Source organism: Ochotona princeps, chromosome 2, assembly GCF_030435755.1.
Source record: "Ochotona princeps isolate mOchPri1 chromosome 2, mOchPri1.hap1, whole genome shotgun sequence".
NCBI classification, from domain to species: Eukaryota; Metazoa; Chordata; class Mammalia; order Lagomorpha; family Ochotonidae; genus Ochotona; species Ochotona princeps.
In genome coordinates, this window is record NC_080833.1 from 116,274,202 (window position 1) to 116,297,277 (window position 23,076).

Here is a 23,076-nt window from a genome sequence, read left to right on the forward strand (position 1 = left end):
CATCTCAAAGAGGTTTTAGTACACGGTTTCATCATCAAAACATTTGGAGGACAATGGAAGGGAAAAGTCAAGTGCTGTGTTAAATTTCTGTGTGGCACATGTACACAGAACTTTGGTCTGGGACCCAGGGTTCTAGACTCAGCTCTTCTGTTACTTACCGCCAGCAATCCAAACCTTTCCAAGTATCAGTTACTCCCCAGTAACTGGGGAAGTTCGGCCAGATGGTTTTATAACTTCTAGTAGCTCAAATATTCTAATTTTAGAATATCTATGGTCTGTTTCTTTAGTCATGAAATTTCTGTCATCATCGCTGCTTCTTCCGGTGCTAAAAATAAATTTAGAACTTTTTGACTATCCAGAAATCCTAGGAGGGTATGAATGGAAGTTGTAATGGAAGATTACAACTCAGGGCTTGTACAAAACCTTAAAACGGAAACAGGAAATCATTCCTAGAATGACAAGCATGATTTCCATCCTTGAAAGTTCTTAAACCTGAGGGATAGAGGCCAGCAGAAGTACTTCTCCATATATGGTGGAGCCAAAGGAAATGATACTGGATACCCATTGAGGGATTTGAGTTAGCTACAAATACGTAAGCCCCAGTTTTTGAGGCTTGGTGAATGAACACAGCAAGGTGTTACAGAAAGGCTCGTGTGAAAGCTTTGTTCCTGTTGACTCTTTTTTTTTTTTTTTAAGGTTTATTCATTATTTGATAGAGTTATAGATACAGTTGGGGGGATTGGGGCAGGAGAGAAAAATATCTCCCATTCACTAGTTCAATCTTCAGATGGCCACAAATATCTGGCCCAGACAAAGCCAGGAGCCAGGAGGTTTATCTAGTTCTCCGGTATAGGTATCAGGGGTTCAAATTCCCAGGCCATCAACAGGCAGCTGAATGAGAAGTAGAGCAGCTGGGACATGAACCACTTTTTACAGGCGGCAGCTTTACTGACTCTGCAACAAGACAGGTCCCATGTTGGGAATATTTGAAAAAACTATACAAATATCCTGGTGAAAAGATCATAGCAGTAGGCAAGAGGGTGCATTCAAATTCCCAACAGACCTGTTTTCTCATCTCAGCAACCATCCACGAGGAAAATTCATGTTTTCTGCAAAATCATTTTATCTAGACTAAAGTCTGTTAAGAGACCGTAAAACATTGACACGTGGCATGTGAAATGGGATCTCTAACAGACTTGAAGCTGTTTTTCACTTTATACTTTTTTCCAGTTCCTTATAAAGGAGTGATCTGACTTTGGAAAGCACACAGAGGAAGCAGGACGGCTGTCATCTTTGTACCTTGGTTCAGGATCGCTCACATCGCGGGGGGGATGGGGAGGATGGCAGTTGTGGCTGAGAGTGTATACACTCAAGAGAGTTCAGAACAAGGCAGGATCTGACAGCAAGGTGCTCCAGCCTTCCTTCACAGAGGAGGAAGCAAGAAACAGCCAAGCAACAGGAAGGGGTATGGCCAGGGCACGCAGCCATGTGGAGGCGACCAGGGTTGCAGCTCAGGTTGTATAGGGACTAACCACAGAGAAGTTCCTGGAAGGGATAATCCAGAACAAGCCTGATGCTCAGAAGCAGGGTTAGCTTTCACTGTGTCTCCATGGGACCCAGCAGTGCCAATTTGTCTCTCACCTGCCCCTTTCTCTGCCAGGTCCACTGCAACAACATGTTTGTGAAAGGGGTGAAGATCTTTAAGGAAGTGCAATGCTACTTCCGCTCTGAAGCCAATGAGTGGGAACCGAACGCTGTCTCCTTCCCTCTTGTCCTGGATGATGTCAACCCCAGCGCTCGGTTTGTCACAGTGCCTCTCCACCACCGAATGGCCAGTGCCATCAAGTGCCAGTACCATTTTGCTGATACCTGGATGATGTTCAGTGAGATCACCTTCCAATCGGGTAGGAAGCTTTGGGTCCCACGGGGTAATGAAGGAGGAAGGCGCATGTCAGGTGTTCCCTGGCAGGTGTCTGCAAGGAACAGGGTTGTCCAGGTGGCTCCCTGTTGATGGACAGAAGACTCCTTCATTTGGCTGGTTTCAGCTGCGGAGGAACAGGGGTGAGAATGGAAGTGAACAGTATATTTCATTGACTCTTGCCTCATTTGAGGGACATTTGTCTGGAAAAAAGACGAATGGTAAAGAACTAGAGAAAAAAAAATTATAAGAACATGCATTGAAAACTATATAAATTAAGGAGATTAAGGGAATCTGCTCCTAAAAATTCTTAAGGCATTTCAATTAAAATCCCTAAATCCATACAAAAATAAACTGAATAATTAACTTCACTCAGCATTCAGTAACCAAAAATTTTACTGTGTTAGTTTCAATTATTCCTCTTTTTTTTTTTTTTGCTACAGGACTTTGAAACAGATCTGAAGCATCATTTGATTTCCTTTACTGAAATTTTTAAAATACACCTAAAAAAATCATCTTCATAATCATACTACCATTATAAACTATCATAATATTTATTAATAAGCCAATATTCCCTATTATGCTGCCTATATTCGAGTATCCCCATTTCTAATAATGTCTTTCCGTTGTTGTCTTCATTGAATGTGGATCCAAATAAAATCCTTTGGTGAATTTCCCTTATTATATTTCCTAGATATCTCTGCTAATTTTAAAACTTCTCCCTTCATTCACCTTTTGAGAAGACATCATTCTAGTTTGCTTATGGCTTTCCGCGGTGTCATTTCACTCTAGTGTTGGCTACTATAAACTAGAGATTATATTCACAGACTAATTTGATTCCAGGTGAATATTTGTTTTCCTAAGGATTCTTAGTGCTCTCTGTCATGTATTGAATCTTATCATAGGGCTGTAACATTGGCTTCTCTCACTTCCAGTGAAATGAAGATGACTTTCTGGTTCCAAGAGTTCGTCTTTTCATGAACATCTTTCCATGAACATCTTTTATCCCAGATATTCCCTTCCATTGTGATCCCTTTTGAATTATTTCACTGGGGTGTCTCACATGGTGATTTTCTAATTCTTACGTTCTCTGCATTTATTAGCCAAGTGTCTCCTGAATTTCCTCAAGCAATTGTTTACCCTGAAATACAGTTCACACTGAAAGAGCAAGAATATGTGCTTAACTTATACCTTTAATGTCAGTTTTCAGAGTATTAAAATGATCTTCAAGTTACCTTTAATAGTACCTATTGAGTTTCTTCTTTTTATATATATTTTCAAAAATATTAATATAGAGAGAAAAATTTCATAAGTACTATTCCAAAAAGATATCCACACTTCTCTCATCAACTCATTTATATACATATATACATATGTATATATATGTATATATGTGTGTGTATATATATATATATATATCTAGGTACTATGCCCAATCTTGATGAACGAAATGTTGGTTTATGTGTTTATGTCTTTAATGTAAGAAGGATGAGTATCATCCCACTAAATGGATCGCACAATATACTAGCTTGCCATTCTCTTTCAGGGAGTTCCTACCTGGCATCTTCCAACCAGCTCTGATCTTCTCTTCTTTCATAACAGATGCTGCTATGTACAACAATTCTGGGGCCCTGTCCCCTTCTCCTATGGCACCTACAACCTATGGTATGTGAATTCCTAGCCAGAGATATGAAGTTGACGGAGCCTCCTGGAGAATGGGGCTCCTGGCTCTTTGTGCAGGAGACTTAGATGTCAGGTGGCTTCAGAGCAAGAATAGCCCTGGGAAGAGTGATATCCTACCTCTAGTGTAGACAGATCGGGCCTATGTATTTATTTTACGGCTTATCCTTGTTATTCTTTGGTGGAGATATGAAATGATATCAATTGTTCTATCAAAGTTTGGAAATCTTGGGGCAGAAATAGAGACAGTCCTAAATGAAGCTCCTACTGAAAGTCTTACTGCATGGGAGAAATCCAGTGGAAGAAAAAAAACCTGCTGGCTTATCTTATTCAAGATAAACATGCAAAAGAGTCACTGACCAACCAATTGGCAATGTGGGAAACGTGACTGGGTGTGTCAACAGAGGATTCTCAGCCACCAGGACAGGCCTCAAGCAAGTCAGAGTGTAACTGGCGCCTCATCTTGCTTTTGTGGGTGTGATTGCAGGCCTGCAAGAACCTGTAAACCCAGAGGCAGTATTTTGAGAAAAATCCAGAGCCTCCATCATCATGTCTGAGGCTTGGTATGGGTGGGGGAACTACTGTCTTATGGAGAAAGGCTTAGGAGCAGAGTAGCAAAACAGTATAACCACCAAGAATTAGCAGAAGCCTGATTGTGGTATCTTTGGAAACAATCTTTGGAGGAACAGCATCTACTTTCACCCCCCCCCAGGCCAGTTGCTCATGCTTCAAGTTGTTTATATTCTTCACTTTCTCCCTCTGGCCACAGATCCAATGCTGAAAGTGGATGACAGCAACACTCGAATTCTGATTGGCTGCTTGGTGGCTATCATCTTCATCCTGCTGGCCATCATTGTCATCATCCTCTGGAGGCAGTTCTGGCAGAAAATGCTGGAGAAGGTGAGGAGAGCCTGGCTCGGGAAGCTGTGTCCCCGCTTTCCTCAGTTGCTTTTGCCCCAGGAGTACAAGGAAAATAACGAGAATCTCTAAATGGTTAAAGAGTTCATTGAGGCTACTGTGAAGCTAAAGAAGGGAGAAGTGTGTTGGGGAAAAGAGTCACAAAGAATAGGCTGGCTGTTTTCTCATGTTGAGAATGACAATTTTAAAATCTTCCTAGAACATTCAGAAAGCTCTTACTAAATCATGTTTCTCAGCATAGGCATTTCTCACGAATGTGATGATTCACCGGCCTTGGGGTAGAGTTCAGGCATCTGTGTGGTTTTAGTATTTTAATTTATCAGTTGGTTCTGATGAGTAGCAAAAATGTGTACAACGGAGTGGCACATTTTATGCGTTTAAATCCAAAAAGGCACATACGTGCTATCATTTTCCTGCTGCTGATGGAGCAAGCAGGTGATCCAGTATTTTCAATTACTCACCTTGGTATCCCCAATAACTAGGGTGTTTCTGTTCCAGTTTGGAGCCCTTTTTTCAAGATTTATTTAATTTTATTGAATGACAGAATTACAGAAAGAAGGAGAAACAGAAGGAAAGACTCTCTATCTGCTGGTGCACTCGGCAAATGGCCACAATCGCTGGAGCTCAGCCAATCCAAAGACAGGAGTCAGGAGCTTCTGCTTGGTCTTCCATGCGAGTGCAGGGTCCCAAGGCTTTGAGCTGTCCTCTCCTGATTTCCAGGTCACAAGCAGGGAACTGGAAAGGAAGTGGAGCAGCAGGGAATGAACTGGCATGCATATCGGATGCTGGTGCTTAAAGGTGGAGCCCTTGTAGCCCCCTCCGCCCCCTTTTTAAAAGCAAAAATACAAGGTTATGGAAGTATTATCCCAACATTCTGTGGCAGAATATTGAGATAAACAATTGATTTCTTCATGTTTCAGTGCATTCACTGGGTCGCTGAACATTTTAGTTTAGGTCTACACAAAATCAAAGCAGCTAATGAATAGACCAGTGAAACCTATGATTTAACAGAACATGAGAATTCTATAGATTGAGAAGATGTTTGACTACCGGTAGGTGCTTGGGATGTTACACAGATCATTCTCATACATATTTCAATGATAGTTTGTGATGACTGTGCAGAAATTGGGAGCTCAGGTTCTGTCTTGAAGAAATGAGGGATGATATTAGTTTCTGCAACATAAGCATTTATGAAGCCAGGCAGCAATGCTGTCACTTTCTCTGATTCTGGGATTCATAGTAGACAAAGATTATGCCATCCGAGTGGAGGAGCTGGGGATAGGAAGGAGAGGATCTGACGCCGTCTTGTGCCAACGTGCCCTTCTCTTCCAGGCTTCCCGGAGGATGTTGGATGATGAGATGACAGTCAGTCTCTCCCTTCCCAGCGAGTCCAGCATGTTTAACAACAACCGCTCCTCATCACCAAGTGAGCAAGAATCCAACTCAACCTACGACCGCATCTTCCCACTGCGCCCTGACTACCAGGAACCATCTAGGCTGATACGAAAACTTCCAGAATTTGCTCCAGGGGAGGAGGAGTCAGGTGAGGATGAACTAATGGACAGGAGGTGGAAGGAAATGCTTTGGCAAAAGTTTCGTATATATGATATTCTTGCTGCCAAGGCAATGCAGTCTGTTTGTCTATGCTAACCTCCTGAGAAGACCACATTCCCCTGTAGACTTGGGATGCCTTTTTAGCAGCCTAATATGAGCACCCCTCCTTTCCTATTCAATACACTATTTTTTTTAGAAGGACTACAGTTAAAATAGGAAAAAAGGTAAAAGGTATTAGTAAATTGTTAATACCAGAGGAATCTGAACAAGTCAAGTGGTCTAGCCTTTTCCTTGACATACAAAGACAGAAATCTCAGAAAAGGAACTCACACAGTCAAACTTCATTAGCAATAAATTCAGACCAGAATTTCACTTGAAGGCAAAAATGACAAACAAAGCTAATTTCCTGAAATTTCAAGTACTGTAGCCATCTAGAACATTTATTAGAATAACATAATCATGCAACAAGAGTACAGCGTCCCCAGCTTTTCTCAGCAAAGGCAATGATGTAAGACGATAAAGCAGATCAAATAGAGCCAGTTGGTTCTGCAGAATGCGATCAGAAGCGAGACTGGGTCATATCTATGCTCTGAACAACTTTCCCATCAGGTCTTTACCTGAGATTGACCCAAACCAGTGGTGGGTAGCAGAGAGGAACTCAGCCAGAGCTGGGTATGAAAAAAAGACAGGACTAACTATACCACAATAGTCTTTTTCCAAAATGACCCTCAAAGAAAGAAATTAACATCTATTTTATCACTCAATAGAGGAAAAGTATTCAAAGAGCTCATTGAACTCATAATCTCACAGAGGAGGCAGGACCAAATGACATAAACTTATTTATGACCTAGTCTTCATCATAGCAATTACCTGTCTTTTGAAGATGAAGATGTCCTCCAACACTGGGCAGGGAACTGTGGTGCAGTAGGTTAAACTGCATCCTATTTGGAGTGCAGGTTTGAGTCCTCACTATTCTGCTTCTGATCTAACTCCCTCCCTGCTCATATGCACCCTGGAAGGCAGCAGATCATAACTCAAGCATTTGAATCTTTTGCCACCCAAGTGGGAGACCTGGATACAATTCACGGATCCTGGCTTCAGCCTGGCCCAGCTGTCACCTTCGTTTGGAGAGCAAATCATATGAAAGGTCTCTCTCTCTCTGTTCCTTTCTTGTGCTCTCTGTCACTCTGCCAAATGAATAAGTAAATAATAAGTCTTTTTTTTTGTTAAAGATGTATTTTATTTTTATTACAAAGTCAGATATACTGAGAGGAGGAGAGACAGAGAAGAAGTGGAGCTGCCGGGATTAGAACCAGCGGCCATATGGGATCAAGGCGAGGACCTTAGCCACTAGGCCACGCTGCTGAGCCCTAAATAATAAGTCTTAAGAATTTCTTTACCTCCTATTTTAACATCCTTTAAAATTAGAATGTGTCTCAAATTAGATCATATAAATTAAATCTGAAAGATTTCTTAACAGATGAAATGGATTGGTAAGCTAATGATGGTGTTTTACAATTAAGGGGTTGTGATATTATTGTGGGGAATTGGACTCAAGGGATAGAGGCAACATTGGTTCTTGCCTTACATGATAGAAGAAACACATGTAGACGATTTCACTGAGTAAAAGCAGGATTTATTTAGCCAGAAGAATCTCCCACTACACAAGTTAGGAGGGGACATTTTCAAGAGAAAAATATCCAGGAGAAAGGTGGAAGTGACCTTTTTAAAGCACAATTCAGGCAAGTGCCTTATCCAGTTTGCTCAAAGCAAAGCCATCATATACGTGTGCTTAGTAGCTTACTTCTATTCTAAGGACAGGCTTTCTCAGGCTAAAATTGGTAAGTCAATGGATTGGAAGTGGACATTTTGATTTGGTCAAAGGCAGCTTTTGGGAGACAGGTGCTTTGCCTTCTCTTAAAGAGACCTTCTTGTTTGCTTGCTCCTTTGGGATAAAACTGGAAATTCAGGGAAGTGGGATTCACATTCCCAAAACAGCCTTTCAACAGCTATCTTTCTCATGGTAAAACTAGAAACTCAAGAGTGAGCTCCCAGCTTGTCCTCGCTAAATGCAGTTCCCGGAGAGAAACAACTGTCTTGTACTTCTTTAAGGAAACTCCTTTGTTATTCCACCAAAGACCTGGCCCCATCTGCCTATTAGTCTTTCTAACTCCTTATGGCATTAAACAATCAACTTTTAATATCCCCACTCTAATATAGTATGTGGCTTCCTATAGCCTTACTACACAATTTTACAAGATAAACCAAGGAAGTGGTTAATGATGATGTGAAAAGAGAGAATAAATGATGGTCTGCATTCCAGGCAGCAAGAGCATCACTAGAGGAAGTAAAGGCATTCCCCGAGAGAGATATGCGGTAGGTTAGCCGGTCACGACGGTCTGTTCTAGCTCTGACTCCCGATTTTCATCCGTACAGAGAGACTCAAAGATGCCCCTTGGGATGAGACTTCCTTTCATTGTCTTCCCAGGCTGCAGCAGTGTTGTGAAGCCAGTGCAGCCCAGTGGGCCCGAGGGAGTGCCTCACTATGCCGAGGCTGACATTGTCAACCTCCAAGGAGTGACCGGAGGCAACACCTACTCTGTGCCGGCAGTCACCATGGACCTGCTCTCGGGAAAAGATGTGGCTGTCGAAGAGTTCCCCAGGAAACTCCTCACTTTCAAGGAGAAGCTAGGAGAAGGACAATTTGGGGAGGTAAGTGAAACCTCTGAAAGGGTCTCCAGTCCTTGGTAGCTCCAGGAAAGTGGTTAGATGGAAGTTGTCAGTAGAACAGTGTCCGTTCCAGAAATAGATCCACAACTGAACAGCTCCTCCACTTGGCTTTCCCTGCACTGTCCTCTGGTTGGCCAGTGTGGGGGCAATCTCATCTTTGTCAAATAGCTGTGGAGTGATGGGGATGTCTCCATGGAATATTTGACTTCAGTTGTCTCAAAACACAGTCAATATTTTCACAAAAATTCTAAAATTGAGTACAGAGGGTGGGACCCACAAGATGTGATAATCTTTTACGAATAGTCCAGGAACACCCTGCTGCTTGAAAATCACTTTTTTTTTTTTTTCCCCTTTTGATGGGAATTACACATAAAATGATCAAATACAACCTCCCCCTTGCCCTTGGTCCCAGCATCGACCACGAGGGACTGAATTGTCAAGACAAGGAGGAGCATTCTTCTGAGTTGTCCTCAGAGTGATGGCAAACAAACTTAAATTTTTTTCCTCTTGTGAACCACGTGAAAGGTCAAAGAACTCAAGTGATGTTTTATACTTTTGATAGGGGTTTTTCAGTTCTGCCTACCACACTCAGCAAATAGTGCTTCGGTTTAGGCTGCAAGCCAATGGCTTTGGTAGGTCTGGTGTTGGATGAAGTAGAGCAGTATACGGCATGTACTTGTAGTGTTCTATGTCATCTTTCTGTTTCTTGAGTTGAAAACTCGTGTTCTAATACTGCACGGATACACAGGCACTACTTACAGTTCTAAACTTCATATCGATGGTTTTCTGTTTTGTGTGAACCAGCAACCATATTTTCTTACGTCGAAGTTTAAGTATTTATGCAGAGTGAAATTTTATAGTGAACTATGCTGGGATAAACTATTGTTATGTATTCATTCACTTATTCACTATTCTACAAAATGTGTATTTCTTTCCTACAGTAGCGGCGTATCATACTAGCTGGGCACATCATTATTTTTAAATTTTAATTATTGAGGCCAAAAGATATGTTACACGTATACTCTTTTGATTATTTTGCCTGAGTTGTAAGAGTACTGAGACATCTTCAGGAGAAATGATGATGATGAGATTAGATGCCTTTTGTCTAGGTTCATCTCTGTGAAGTGGAGGGAATGGAACAATTCAAAGACAAAGATTTTGCCCTAGATGTCAGCGCTAACCAGCCTGTCCTGGTGGCTGTGAAAATGCTCCGAGCAGATGCCAACAAGAATGCCAGGTCTGTGGTATGCATTTTGAGTTTTCCTTTGTGCGTTTTGTCTTCAGGAACAGGAATACCGCTAGAAGATTTCGAGCATTTTTTTCTTTGGAGACTAGGAGGTCTGCCTCATGTTCCCAATGTTAGTCTTTTCTTCACTTTTCTCCTGCAGTCAGCAGTCCTCATCCTGTTCGCCATCTCTCAAACATGCATGTATATTTCCCATCGGTTTGCCACGCATTTCCTTCCTAGCCCTTGGACACCATCCGGGTCCTCAGCATTGTACTTCCAAGTTCACACAGCAATCTGCGTGTGGTCCTCCTCCATCTTCACATGTAGACACAATCTACGATGTCATTAACTCTCCTCCCAGCAAACTTTCCACTATCATACATGTGCCTCCTGCTAAGCCTCCTCCATTCTCCCCCTTTTTACATCTCTATTTACTCTCTCATCCTTTTTTCTCTTTTATGCTCCTTTTCTTTTATGTCCAGCAACCCCCAAATGAGAAGCTACCTCTACTTGGAAAAATTCCCATGGACCTCAAAGCAAGCAGTCCTTTAGCAGTTTCCAAACTGGGTAATAAACTCTTCAGCCCTTTACTACATAAATCGTAGGTTCCAGCCATATTCCGTTGTCTGACAGCCTCTCCATTACAGTAATGGTGAGTGCATCCTCATCCAGAGAGGCATGCTGGTTGAAAGCTGATTGTGTGTGTCTCAAATAAGTCTTCATATCTGGATGGCGTATGTATTTTCCCATTGTGTTTTCCCGGTTTGTCTTACTAATATTTGTAGCAAGAGAATCTTTGTAACTCTGATTCTCCAAATTAGCATGCACGTCAAGAATGTTGTAGGCTACATTAAGGGCTTTACAATTGGCAAGATATAAAATGAAGAAAAGAGAAAGGAATGGAAATATAGCTGGACGTTTTAGAATTTTAACGAAGAGTTTCTAACTTAAGGACATTAATATGAATAAAACATGACATTCTTGGGTACCATAGAGACATGGAGTTTCCCTCATAATATTCGCTTTTTAGAAAGATTTATGTGTTTTTATTTGAAAGGCAGATTTATAGAGAGAAGGAGAAACAGAGAGGGAAAGATCTTCCATCCACAGGTTCACTCCCCAAATGGCTGCAAAGACCAGAGCTGAACTGATCTGAAGCCAGGAGCCAGGAGCTTCTTCTGGGTTTCCCACGTAGGGTCTGGGTTCCAAGGACTTGGACTATTCTCTGCTGCTTTTCAGGCCACAACCAGGAGCTGGGTGGGAAGTGGAGCAGCTGGGACACAAACTGGCACCCATATGGAATGCTGATGGTGCTGCCCCCTGCCCCACATATTATTCTTAGCATAGTATTGGAGAGGCAAAACACAAAATCAGACAAAGTCTTTAGTCTGTTTTTTTCCTGTGAGGTTCATCATGTCTCCACCATTCCCATTCATGTTTAATAATTGTGAAAGACAGACACAGGCCCTCCCAAGCCACAGAAATTGCTGACTTGGGACTGCAGAGAGAATGAAAGAAAGGAGGAGTTGCATTAGGACAATTCATCTCTAAGAGTTTTGTAATGATGTAGTATACTTCCAGCCCAGAATTCCTAGAAAACCCATGGGAGACTGATTATTGATCGATTTCAGTAGCTTTAGGAATGTGGTCTGGTGGCTAGCTAATCCAAATGTTCTTATGCTGTGACTCAACGGTGGCTGTTACCATGCACTGGAAGAAATTAGTTTTGGCCAAGTGTGCTTTTCTTTTCAAATGGCTCCACTTTACTGCTGAAGGCTTTAAACAGTGCTGCAATTTTTAAAATTAGTTCTTTACAGATCCAGTGTCATTTGTAGATATAATTCTAAAGTCGTAATGGTTTCCCCTCCTCACTGCTTCCTCTTTCCCTCCCCGTCCACCTCTTTCTTGGTTCCTTTGTTTCTCTTTTTCCCCCCAATTTTTGAGATACTCTGTTTTAAATTTGTATTACTGTAAAAAAAGACTTGACATTTCACCAAATAAATTTAGTAAGTAAAAAAATAAAAGGACCTTAGTTTAGTGATAATAACTATAAGCAACAATTGAATGGAAAAAAGGACCGTGTTGTTCAAAGACAATGATCAAAGATCATTAAAGCTATAGCACTATTATATTCTTAACTACTGGTTTGGCAGAGGTATACAATAAAGTTTTACAAAACTATATTTGTAGCAATAGTGATGAACACAGGCATTTCTTTTTCCTTGTGTGTGTGTGTGTTTAATTTTTAGCTCCTACATATAAGGGAGACCTTGCAATATTTGCCTTTCTGGGTCTGGTTCATTTCACTCAGTGTGACGTCTCTAATTGACTCCATTTTACTGCAAAATGTTCCTTTTTTTGTAGCTGAATAATAATCCATTGAGTATATATGCCACATTTTCTTCATCCATTTATCTCATACTGGACACCTTGGTTGATCTAATTTTTGGCTATTGTGAATTATGCTGTGATAAACATTGTGATGCAGATATCTCTTTGATGATTTATTGTGTCCAGGTCTTTTTGGTATAATCCCAGTAAATGCATGTTGTGAATGACTACGGGTGCATAGTGTCTCAGGAAAGCCAGTGTGGTACAGTGAGGAATTCTTGGTTAAGCAAGAAGGTGGTTATTCATTTTTTAAAATTTTCTTCACTTTATTAGCTCTATGTTTTTTTAATTAATTTTATTAGTAATCAGGAGAATGTAAAATAAAGCTATAATAAGACAAAAAACACCTGATTGTGTTCTGCCAGGATTTTCAGTGAAAAGTATAATCTTGCAGAGTAGTTTTTATCTGAATATTCTTGACTTGGCAACTATTAATCATTTCTTATGTGGTAGGCATTTTCTAATATACTAGGGGATGAACTTTAGTTGCAAGAACATTATTGTACAATAATCACATTCTACGAGGAGCAGAAACCCAGGTGCCAATTTCTCTGTCTTCTAGAAGGTTTCTCAGAGAGGAAAGTGACTTGGTGTGACGGGGTGGGAAGAGGCATGGCCGTGCAATTTTCCCCTCGTCTTGATTCCATCAACCTGTGGGTTTGTCTTCGTCTGTGTCCTCCAAAGGAATGATTTTCTCAAGGAGATAAAGATCATGTCCCGGCTGAAGGATCCCAACATCATTCGTCTCCTGGCGGTGTGTATCACTGAGGACCCACTCTGCATGATCACCGAGTACATGGAGAATGGAGATCTCAATCAGTTCCTTTCCCGGCATGAGCCCCCCAGCTCTTCCTGCAGCAACGTCCCCACTGTCAGGTAAATGCGCCAGCTCTTCTGTCTCTCCCTGGGGTCAGGACAAGAAGCTGGGAGTCTGAAAAGCAGAAGCAGTCAACCTTTAAGTTCGTCATTGTTTTGGGAGAGTGAAAGGAGGTCACTGGGTAGGGAATGTGTTAAAAAGAGACACCCTGATTTGTCAATATCAGCTATAGAATATAGGCCTTTCAAGGTAACTTTCTCTCTTGTTGAACTTCCTCAGTTACAACAATCTGAAGTTCATGGCTACCCAGATTGCCTCTGGCATGAAGTACCTTTCCTCTCTTAACTTTGTTCACCGAGACCTGGCAACAAGAAACTGCTTAGTGGGGAAGAACTACACTATCAAGATAGCCGATTTTGGCATGAGCAGAAACCTGTACAGCGGGGACTACTACCGGATCCAGGGCCGAGCAGTGCTCCCCATCCGCTGGATGTCCTGGGAGAGTATCTTGCTGGTGAGTTCCTTGTCCAGCAGTGGGTACATGGCCAGGAGGGATAAACCAGAGACAGCTGGAGGAAAACTCAGCAGACTTTAGCTTTTTTCTCAGAACCATGGTTTGCTGTGTGCATTATCATTATTATTATTTAAGACTTGCCTATTTCTACTGAAAAGTAACACCCGTATTATAGAAAATTCAGAGGAAAAAGCTAAAAGTTGTAGTAGGAGACTTAATATCTTTTTTCTCACTTCTGACCTAATATTTAGCTGCTTTAATATAGTTTTGAGTGTTGAAACCTTTAGGGAAATTTTATCCAGACAATATGTTGAACAATATATGGTTCTCACTTGTTAGGCAGATTTTCATATTTTTTATTTTTAGAAAGAATTGTATAGAGATGTGTTTATTTGTTTGGAAGACAAAGTTTCATGTGAGAGAGAGAGATAAAGAGATCTTCCATCTGCTGGTCCTTCCCCACATGATCACAGAGGCTGGATCTGGGCTGGACTGAAGCTGGGAACCAGTAGTTTCTTCCAAGATCTTTCATGTGTGTGCAGGGGCCTAAGTACATGGTCCATCGTTTGCTGCTTTCCCAGATCTGTTAGCAGGGGGTTGAATTGGAAGTGGAGCAGCTGGGACTCAAACTGGTGCCCTTATGGAATGCCGGCACTGCAGGTGCGACTTTTATTTGCTACACCACAGTAATCATCCCTGAAACTCTTTAAAAAGATGTATTTATGTGTTTAAAAGGCAGAGTTACAGGGGTCAGCGCCATGGCGTAGTAAACTAGGTCTCTGCATCATCGGTATCCCCTCTGAACATTAGCTCATGTCCCAGCTGCTCCACTTCCAATCCAATTCCCTGCTATGGCCTAGGAAAGCAACAGAGGCTCTCTCAGGTACTTGGGGACCTATACCCACATGAGAGACCTGGAAGAAGCTCTTGGTTCTTGGCTTCAGACCATCTCAACTCTGGCTATCATGGCCATTTGGGGAGTGAACTGGCTGATGGGAAAATCTCTCTGTGTTTCTCCTTTTCTCTGTATGACTTTGCTTTTTCAAATAATAATAATAATAATAAAACATCTTTTAAAAAGACAGGGAGAGATTGAGAGAGAGAGATTCTTCCATCCACTGGTTCACTCTTCAAGAGGCCACAATGGCTAGGGAAGGGCTGAGCTGAAACAAAGAATTTGAAACTTCATCTGGGTTTCCTACATGGACAGTGGTTTTCTTCTGCTTTTATAAAGTAAGGAGTTATACTGGAAATGGAGGGGCCAGGACTCAAACTGGCACTCATGCACTATACTAGTGTTGTGAGTGGTGGCTTAACCAGCTGCACCACAACATTAGTCCCTATATTTTTGCTTTTTTTTTTTTTTTTACTATTTATATGCTAAGTTCATCATTCTTTGCTGTATGAATTTAATTCAATTTGTGGTATTCTGCATCATAATTAATAAGCGATTTTTCCCAAAAGTCTTTGCTAGTAGTATGTTTGCTACTGTGCATATTTGAGACATTTTATTGTTGGTTTTGCAGTGACTTACCAGATTTGGGGCTGGTGCTGTGGTGCTGTGTGTTAAGTTCTCTGCTGAATCATTGACATGGTCTATGGGTGCTGACTTAAATTCTGGCTGCTCCACAATTAACCTGATGTGCAACATTGTTAGGTTCTTATCCTCTACAAAGATACATATTTATTTAACATTATCTTTTGTCTTCTGTAATATTCTAGAAAAGTCCAACACCTATCTGGTTTTGTTCAGTTTTAGTTTAGTTTATGTCTTGCCCATATTCGTTTAAGATTCTCAAATTAATTTTGCAATGAGAACATGTAAAGGTATCTTCTTCCACTCACCAAAATGACTACAATTAATGTATTGGTATCATTCCTTTGAGGAATTTTCAGTGCATGTGATTTTGCTGTGAATATCTACTTATCTATCTGTCTATCTATACACTCTCAGTTATGTAACTGGGGTGATCCTATGCCATGTGATCCTCTATTCTTGTTTTTTTATTGAACATTTTATCATTAATATTTCTAATACCATTAAATACTTTTTTCTTTAAAGATTTTGTTAATTATTATTGCAAAGGCAGATATGCAAAGAGAAGGAAAGAGAGAAAGGAAGATATTCCATCCAAAAATTCACTTTCCAAACAGCCGCAATGGCTGGAGCTGAGCCAATCCGAAGCCAGGAGCCAGGAGCTTCTTGAGTCTCCCATACGGGTGCAGGTTCCCAAGGCTTTGGGCTGTCCTTGACTGCCTTCCCAGGTTATAAGCAGGGAGCTAGATGGGAAGTGGGGCCACTGGGATTAGAACCAGTGCCCATAGGGGATCCCAGCATGTTCAAGGCTAGGTCTTTAGCCACTAGGCTATTGTGCCAGGTCCTTCAATACCATTAAATATTTTTAAAGGCATGATTTTAGAAACTCTTTGATGTTCCATTGTATAAATGTAGTCTATAATTTAGTAGTATCTCTATCATTTGATACTTAAGTTGCCTCCATTTTCCACTGTTCTGTATCATGTGGTGTCATATGCCAATTTATAACAGTCTGCATAAATACTGTTGTAATCAGTATATATGACTCACCTTGTTTTACTCATTTCTAATATAAGCATTAAGCGTTTTTCTATCTGGTGTTGAAAACAATATATTAGACTAATTCAGATATATTGGTTTGAATCCCAGTTTTTCCATTACCAATGACCTTATTAATCTGGAGAATTTAGTCAAGTTCTGAAATTAAAAAATAAGGACACATAACCTGTCACAGCGTTGTCATCTTTGCTAAGCAGAAAACATGTAAGCATGAATCTAGCTTCCTGCTAATAGATACTCTGAGAGGAAACAGGTGATGGCCCAAGTCATTGAGTCCCTGTGGGACATTTGGGAGGCCTGGCTTCAGTTCCTGTCTCCTGAATGCAGCCTGCCCTGTTGGAGGCATTTGTGTAGTGAATGAGCAGAGAGGAGGTCTTCGTGTGTGTCTCTCTCTTCTATAATAAAACAATAATGGATGCTAATTACCTCTGAGTTGCATTGCTGTCACCTGTAAAAGACTAGTTTTTCTTTTCTAATTCTACATTTTTTTATTGTATTTTTGTTGACAATCTTTACATAGTTAATTACGGTTAAAAAAAAAAAGGTTCATGGGGTATAGGGAAGTGGGTAATAGTATTATGTCCATGTTGTTTCCATCATGTATCTGAGGTAAAGGGGGATGTTGAAGGAGAAGCCCCACCCAGTTTCCCACCCACCCCAAGTCCCGGATGTGCGGCATGCTCTGAGATCCTTGCTCAACGGTTTTAATAGTTCTCCAGTTATGAATCGCTGCCAGTTTCACTCGATGAGGTCGTCCACTGATTGACACAGTCCATCATAGAGTCTTCATTTGCCCAGTATTTCGCTGTCAACATATAGCTGAGGTGGTTGATTGACTTGCTCTGTCCTCTGTCTTTTCTTGGCTGGGGTTCTGAGTCCAGCAGTTCGATTGGGAAGATCTCCAAAGAAACTTTGAGGTATTTCCACACCAGCTTCTTGTATGTTCTAGCAAGCACAGGGCCCGGCACATTCCATCACCAGGATCAGCTGGTGGTTTCAATTGCTGGGTTGGTTGTTTTCAGTCCTGACTTGCACTGGAACCAATGGGTGTTGCAGTCCAGCCTGGTTCTGCCCAGCACATACTCGGCCCTTACATCAACCAGTGGGAGCTGCAGCCTAGTCGGGGCAACCCACAATAACCCCCATCAGGCCCGCCCCCTACCCTGGTTTGCCAGTATGTATAGCAGACTAGTCCAGTCTGTCCCACATCCCCTTTGGCTCTTGTACTTGTCAGTGGGTATTAAAGCTTAGTTCCATCTAACCAACTCAAGTATCCAGCCCTCACGGATGTTGTTGAGTGCCTGTCTGTCTAGCCAGTTTTAAGGCTATCACTGAACTGACCAGTGTTAGATTAATAACAAGACTATTCAAGGCACTTAGATTTTTCTAACATAAAAGTGGTTAACTTTCCATTCTAATGTTTTTTGTTTTGTATTGTTTTGTTTTGTTTTGTTTTTTAATCTGGGGATGTTTTCCTAGGGCTGGCTATCCTGGGGCCTAAAGGTTGACCTTCTAACTTAGAGTTTATGGTACAGTTCTTGAAACTTGTGATTCAGTTATAAGAGAAGCAAAGTAGGAGGAGATTTAAAAAGTGTGAAACATGAAATTAAAAATTTAGTCTGCTGAAAAAAAATTTAAAATTTATGTTTATTAGAAATCCTGAAAAGTTCATAAAATTATGTATAATGACAAAATTATTTCAGGATTTTGATGTTTTTGCATGAAAAGAACCTTTGATTTGAATTCCACTTTCTCCAAACTTTTGGAGTTCCCTTCTAAACTGTCATGAAGTTACCCATGTAACTTGACTCATTCTCTCATCAACGAGGGGTCTATTTCTTGATAACTTTATATTATTTCTGGGTCCTTCATACTTATCTTGGTTGTTTAAATAGTCCTTGCCCTTGGCAGGAAGATTACAAAAAATGTAGGCTTGTTGTGTATATGTTATTCTGATTTTCACCTCTTTTTCTTTATTTAAATAGGGCAAATTCACCACAGCAAGTGATGTGTGGGCCTTTGGGGTGACCCTATGGGAAACTTTCACCTTTTGCCACGAACAACCCTACTCCCAGCTGTCAGACGAACAGGTTATTGAAAATACTGGAGAGTTCTTCCGAGACCAAGGGAGGCAGGTAAGACCTCTTAGAGGTGGCTGGGTGGACATAGTCAGGGTTTTCTTGAGTTAGAATGACCAGAGTTGGGAGAGAGGCCATCTGGGTGACTATTGTTGCCAGTAACAATCCAGATGATGTGCAAGGCCCGGATCCTCCCTTCTCTGTGCTTTACCCAAGTGTCAACTAACGGATGCCTGCTGAGCATGCAGGGGTCATGTCAGCTTCTTGCCTGCTCAAAGGGAATGGAAAAGGAAATCCTGTCTCTTTTCTTTGGTTTACTTTTTGATTTAGAATGCGTGGCTGGTCTTCCTGACTGAAAGCTGCAAAAGGGAAAAACGACTTACTAACTCTGCCAAAAACACACTCCAGCCTAAGAAATGGTGTTATTTAGGCTGCTCAGTAGCATTAGTAAGAGTTCAGGAATGATCAGGTCTGTCGCAGACTTGCTGCTCTTTCTGGTAGTTAATGATGTCTCTCAGGACTTGGGAAATACAGTCTCCTAAAACTCACAAGGTGTCCTAACTCCTAGCCAACTTTCTTCAAGTGGCCCAGTTTATAATGTTCCTGGAGGTGTTGGCATCGAAAGCTTGCTGGTAACTAGAGCACTGCACCACCCCAAAGCGACCTAGTTACGGCAAAGTTTTGGCTCATTGCAACTCCAGCAGGAGAATGGTAACACCTGGGGGAAATAAAAAAGTGGATCCTTTGTGGCTTCAATAGATCCTAGCAGTCAAATGATCATGGAATGACAAGAGCCAACATACTCTGCAGTTGAGTTTACTCCTGGCACTATTTTGGTACCAAGGAATCATCTAGGCAATCTGTATTGGTTACAAGATAATTGCCTTCTTACTGTGTTCAAGGGCAGATTTACCTCTGTGTGCCAAAGTGAGTGGACCAAGAGGAAACATTGGCTTTTTTGCTTCTGGAGTGACATATCCCTGTTTATCGCAGTGAATTATTGCAAGATGCACGATTAATTGAAGATGATGAACTTAGTTAGGACATGTAATCTTTATCCTAATCATGGTCTTAATTTGAGTGTATCTTAAAGTTGTAAGCGTCCCCAGGTCCCTCCACTTACTGGTCAGTGCCCACAGTCCTACAGAACTTTTTTTTTTTGTCTTGTTTTAACATGAGGCAAAATTGGACCACCAGACATTTAATCAAATAAAGGTCTTTCCCTTCATGCTGCACTTCATGTCCACTGTCCAATTTGTATTGAAGATATGCTTGATATTATGTCTTTCTTGCTCAGCATTGAAGAGTTACATTTCATGATTTCAATGTTATGTTACAAAACACTGTCTTAGTAACTGACAGAAGCTTTAATTTCAGAATTTCATTGTCCTCATTTCTTTTGAAATAATCAGTTTAGAGGCTCACCATGTTTATCTTCACTAGATACCACTGATGTAATATGTATTCCGAGCTACCACCAAGAGGTCATTGCCATGCAACACTAAGGAAATTTCTCACTTATGTGCATAAGTATATACTTTTGGTAAAAAAAAAAAAGAATTACTGAATTTTATGTACAAACTTATTAAACATAATTTATAAAATCACATTGATGTAATTTAAAAGTCCAGAATTTAAAAAGTTTTTTTAAGTTCAATATTTAAATTTTAAGAATTAAGTATAAGAATTAGGCATGGCAATTTCTCATTTTTTTTTCAGAAAGTTTTATGATCTGTCAATTACGCATGTGTGTTGTGACGACTGATTTTCAGATGCCATGGCTAACTTTGTGATTCTGACAGAAACAATACAGGACAAAATTTCAGTCACTTGAATTCTTAAAGGAGTTTACCATTAGGATTCACAGAGTAGGCAACTCTTCAGTCATTTGTATTTAATTAAGAATGGAAGCGGGCCTGGCGGCGTGGCCTAGCGGCTAAAGTCCTCACCTTGAATGCGCCAGGATCCCATATGGGCGCCGGTTCTAATCCCGGCAGCTCCACCTCCCATCCAGCTCCCTGCTTGTGGCCTGGGAAAGCAGTCAAGGACAGCCCAAAGCCTTGGGACCCTGCACCCGCGTGGGAGACCCGGAATAGGTTCCTGGCTCCTGGCATCGGATCGGCACGCACCGGCCCGTTGCGGCTCACTTGGGGAGTGAAACATCGGATGGAAGATCTTCCTCTCTGTCTCTCCTCCTCTCTGCATATCCGGCTTTCCAATGATAATAAAATCTTTTTTTAAAAAAAAAAAGAATGGAAGAGCATAGCAGTTATTTCAGTAATTTAAAAATGCATTTGATATTTTTGCTTTTGATTTGTCTTCACAAAATGTGAAGAATTCCAAGATATCACATTTATGAAAAGTTTATAGTCCAAATGAAATTAAAGAATTAAAATCAAATGTAATAATTAAAGTTTTATTTAATATTATTAAAGGTAGCAAAATATACAAATGCAATATAAGGTGTATGAGTTATAACTTTATTCATTTAGTTTATAATATTTTGATAAGGCAGCCCTAATAAATTATTTATAATCTCTATGTTATTGACATCTGTGGGGTCAAGAAGGAGTGTTTTTTGATTACCTAGTGAACATTCCAGGAAACACTTAAGAGGGTGTTTTTGTTTGTTTGTTTGTTTTAGTTTTACTGGTAACATATGAGAGTGTATTTTCCTGTACTCTTAACATTGGTAATATTTAATCTTAAATACTTGGAAATGTATAGTTTAGGACACACCAAGGTAAGCCTCATCAGACTTAATGATCTATTCTGGCAGAAGGGCAGAGGGAATAAACCCAGCTCCTGTGATGCATGACAGTGGCGGCTCTTTAGAGTGGGAGAAGCCAGGGCAGGAGATGTAGCTGATGATTAATCAACTCCACATGTTGAATTCAGCAAATGACAATGGAAGGTTCAACGAACATGGGCAAGTCAGATATGGTTCAGAAATGTGTTGGTTGGCCAGGATAGCAGCAAACATTAGTAAGGAGATAACCGCAATAGATAACGGGCAATGGCAGCTGATCTGGGAGTGAAGAGAACAGAGAATATTATGGTATAGAACTACATGAACACATCTTGCACTCCAGTTTCTACAACAGGCTAAGATTTTATTCCATTGCAAGAGTCAGGTCATTAATACATTTTCTGAATTTGCCGTGATGAATATCAGTATGAGTGGACCAACAACAGATCTGATTTCCCTTTGATTCAATTTCATCTTTTGCATGAAAGTAGGGGCCATTGAAAGGCCCATCAGGAAATTCTGCCTCAGAGAATTGAAGAAGGCTGTGGGAACAGGTAGGGGACTGATCGGATGTAGGGTCCTTGTGAGGAGGAAGAATACACAGTATACCCATTTCAGGGTTCAAGTTCAAACAGTGGAGAGGGAGCAAATCAAACTATGATGCGACAACTCTCATTTCTCTCTCTCTTCCTAACAATTTCCCTCTCTCTCTCTTTTAAAGACTTACCTCCCCCAGCCAGCCATCTGCCCCGACTCTGTCTATAAGCTGATGCTCAGCTGTTGGAGAAGAGATACTAAGCAGCGTCCTTCATTCCAAGAAATCTACCTTCTGCTCCTCCAACAAGCAGACGAGTGAAGCTGCAGGCGCCTGGCGACATTCTGAAGACCCAGGGCTTCCCACAAAACCTACCACTCACCCACGCTAAGCCACTTCATCATGACATTCAACGGACTTGAGGGACAAGGGTGTCTGCTTTGTTCGCTCTCTGGCCCTCATCTCCTCCACTCCCTACCCCTGACTCATATATACTTTTTTTTTTCACATTAAAGAACTAAAAATGAACAAAAAAAAAAAAGCCTTCAGGCAGATAAAATACGGTAAAGAAATCTTACTTGATATACCAACATGCTGGATAACAAAGGTTAGAAATTCCAGATAATTTATAAAGGTTAAATACGCTTGTGTTTCTTAATGTGCAGATTCTACAATATTTTTTTCTATGTTGCCTTCTAAGACTATCTTCAGAAAGAAAAGCTTGAATAAAAAGTCTTGGGAAACATGGGATTAGGTCTTAGGAAAACACTTTAAAGGTGTACAAAAGTCGAGGCTGTGGTGTTCGCCAATTCATTGCAGATGTTTAATCAAACTTTCTTTGTATTTCCCACTCCTGTCAAAGTGGATGGACATTCCTGAAGGATTCCTGTTTGTTGGAATAAGTGGGTTTGTTCATTTACGGACAAGGTTCATGGATGAAGTCTGAATATGAAAACCAAGGGATGTGAGGGAAGATGGTAGCTGCAAGGCTGTAGGAAGAAAACTGTTATTTGCAAAAGGGACAGGGACAATGTCACCCCTGGAAGGAGTCTTAAGTTGATAACAGGGAAGATGGTTTATGGAGCACAGGTAACAGGTGGGCTTCTCGTTATTTATTTGTTACTTCTGCAGAAAAGTTTTCTTGTTTGGCTAGTTTGGTCGTGTGTGTGTGTGTGTGTGTGTGTGTGTGTGAGCCTGATTTTTAAATCAGCAAACATTGTGTCTTGATTTCTGCATGGTGAACCCATTCGTTCATCTTGACCAAATATTTTAGCACTTCCGGTTAAAGAGCTGAGTTACTCAGGTGTGGGTTTCTAGATGCTGATATATAACAATGTCCAAAAGGTTGGGCTAGGACCAATAAGGGGA

The 23,076-nt window shown here is 40.9% G+C and overlaps 1 protein-coding gene across 2 annotated transcripts in view; it reads left to right on the forward strand.

The window, feature by feature from the left end:
* Nucleotides 1-22,872, forward strand: part of DDR2 (discoidin domain receptor tyrosine kinase 2) — a 136,604-nt gene extending 113,732 nt beyond the window's left edge. The window contains exons 8-17 of one of the 2 annotated variants that reach the window (XM_004589127.3): nucleotides 1,661-1,904; nucleotides 3,521-3,583; nucleotides 4,368-4,498; nucleotides 5,849-6,059; nucleotides 8,559-8,782; nucleotides 9,910-10,037; nucleotides 13,104-13,295; nucleotides 13,516-13,750; nucleotides 18,332-18,481; nucleotides 21,895-22,872. In XM_004589127.3, coding sequence (XP_004589184.2) covers nucleotides 1,661-1,904; nucleotides 3,521-3,583; nucleotides 4,368-4,498; nucleotides 5,849-6,059; nucleotides 8,559-8,782; nucleotides 9,910-10,037; nucleotides 13,104-13,295; nucleotides 13,516-13,750; nucleotides 18,332-18,481; nucleotides 21,895-22,029 — 1,713 coding nt within the window. In that variant the 3' untranslated portion in view covers nucleotides 22,030-22,872. The remainder of the gene's footprint in view (nucleotides 1-1,660; nucleotides 1,905-3,520; nucleotides 3,584-4,367; nucleotides 4,499-5,848; nucleotides 6,060-8,558; nucleotides 8,783-9,909; nucleotides 10,038-13,103; nucleotides 13,296-13,515; nucleotides 13,751-18,331; nucleotides 18,482-21,894) is intronic. The other variant, XM_058660559.1, reaches the window with a different exon arrangement.
* The last annotated feature ends 204 nt before the right edge of the window (nucleotides 22,873-23,076 follow it).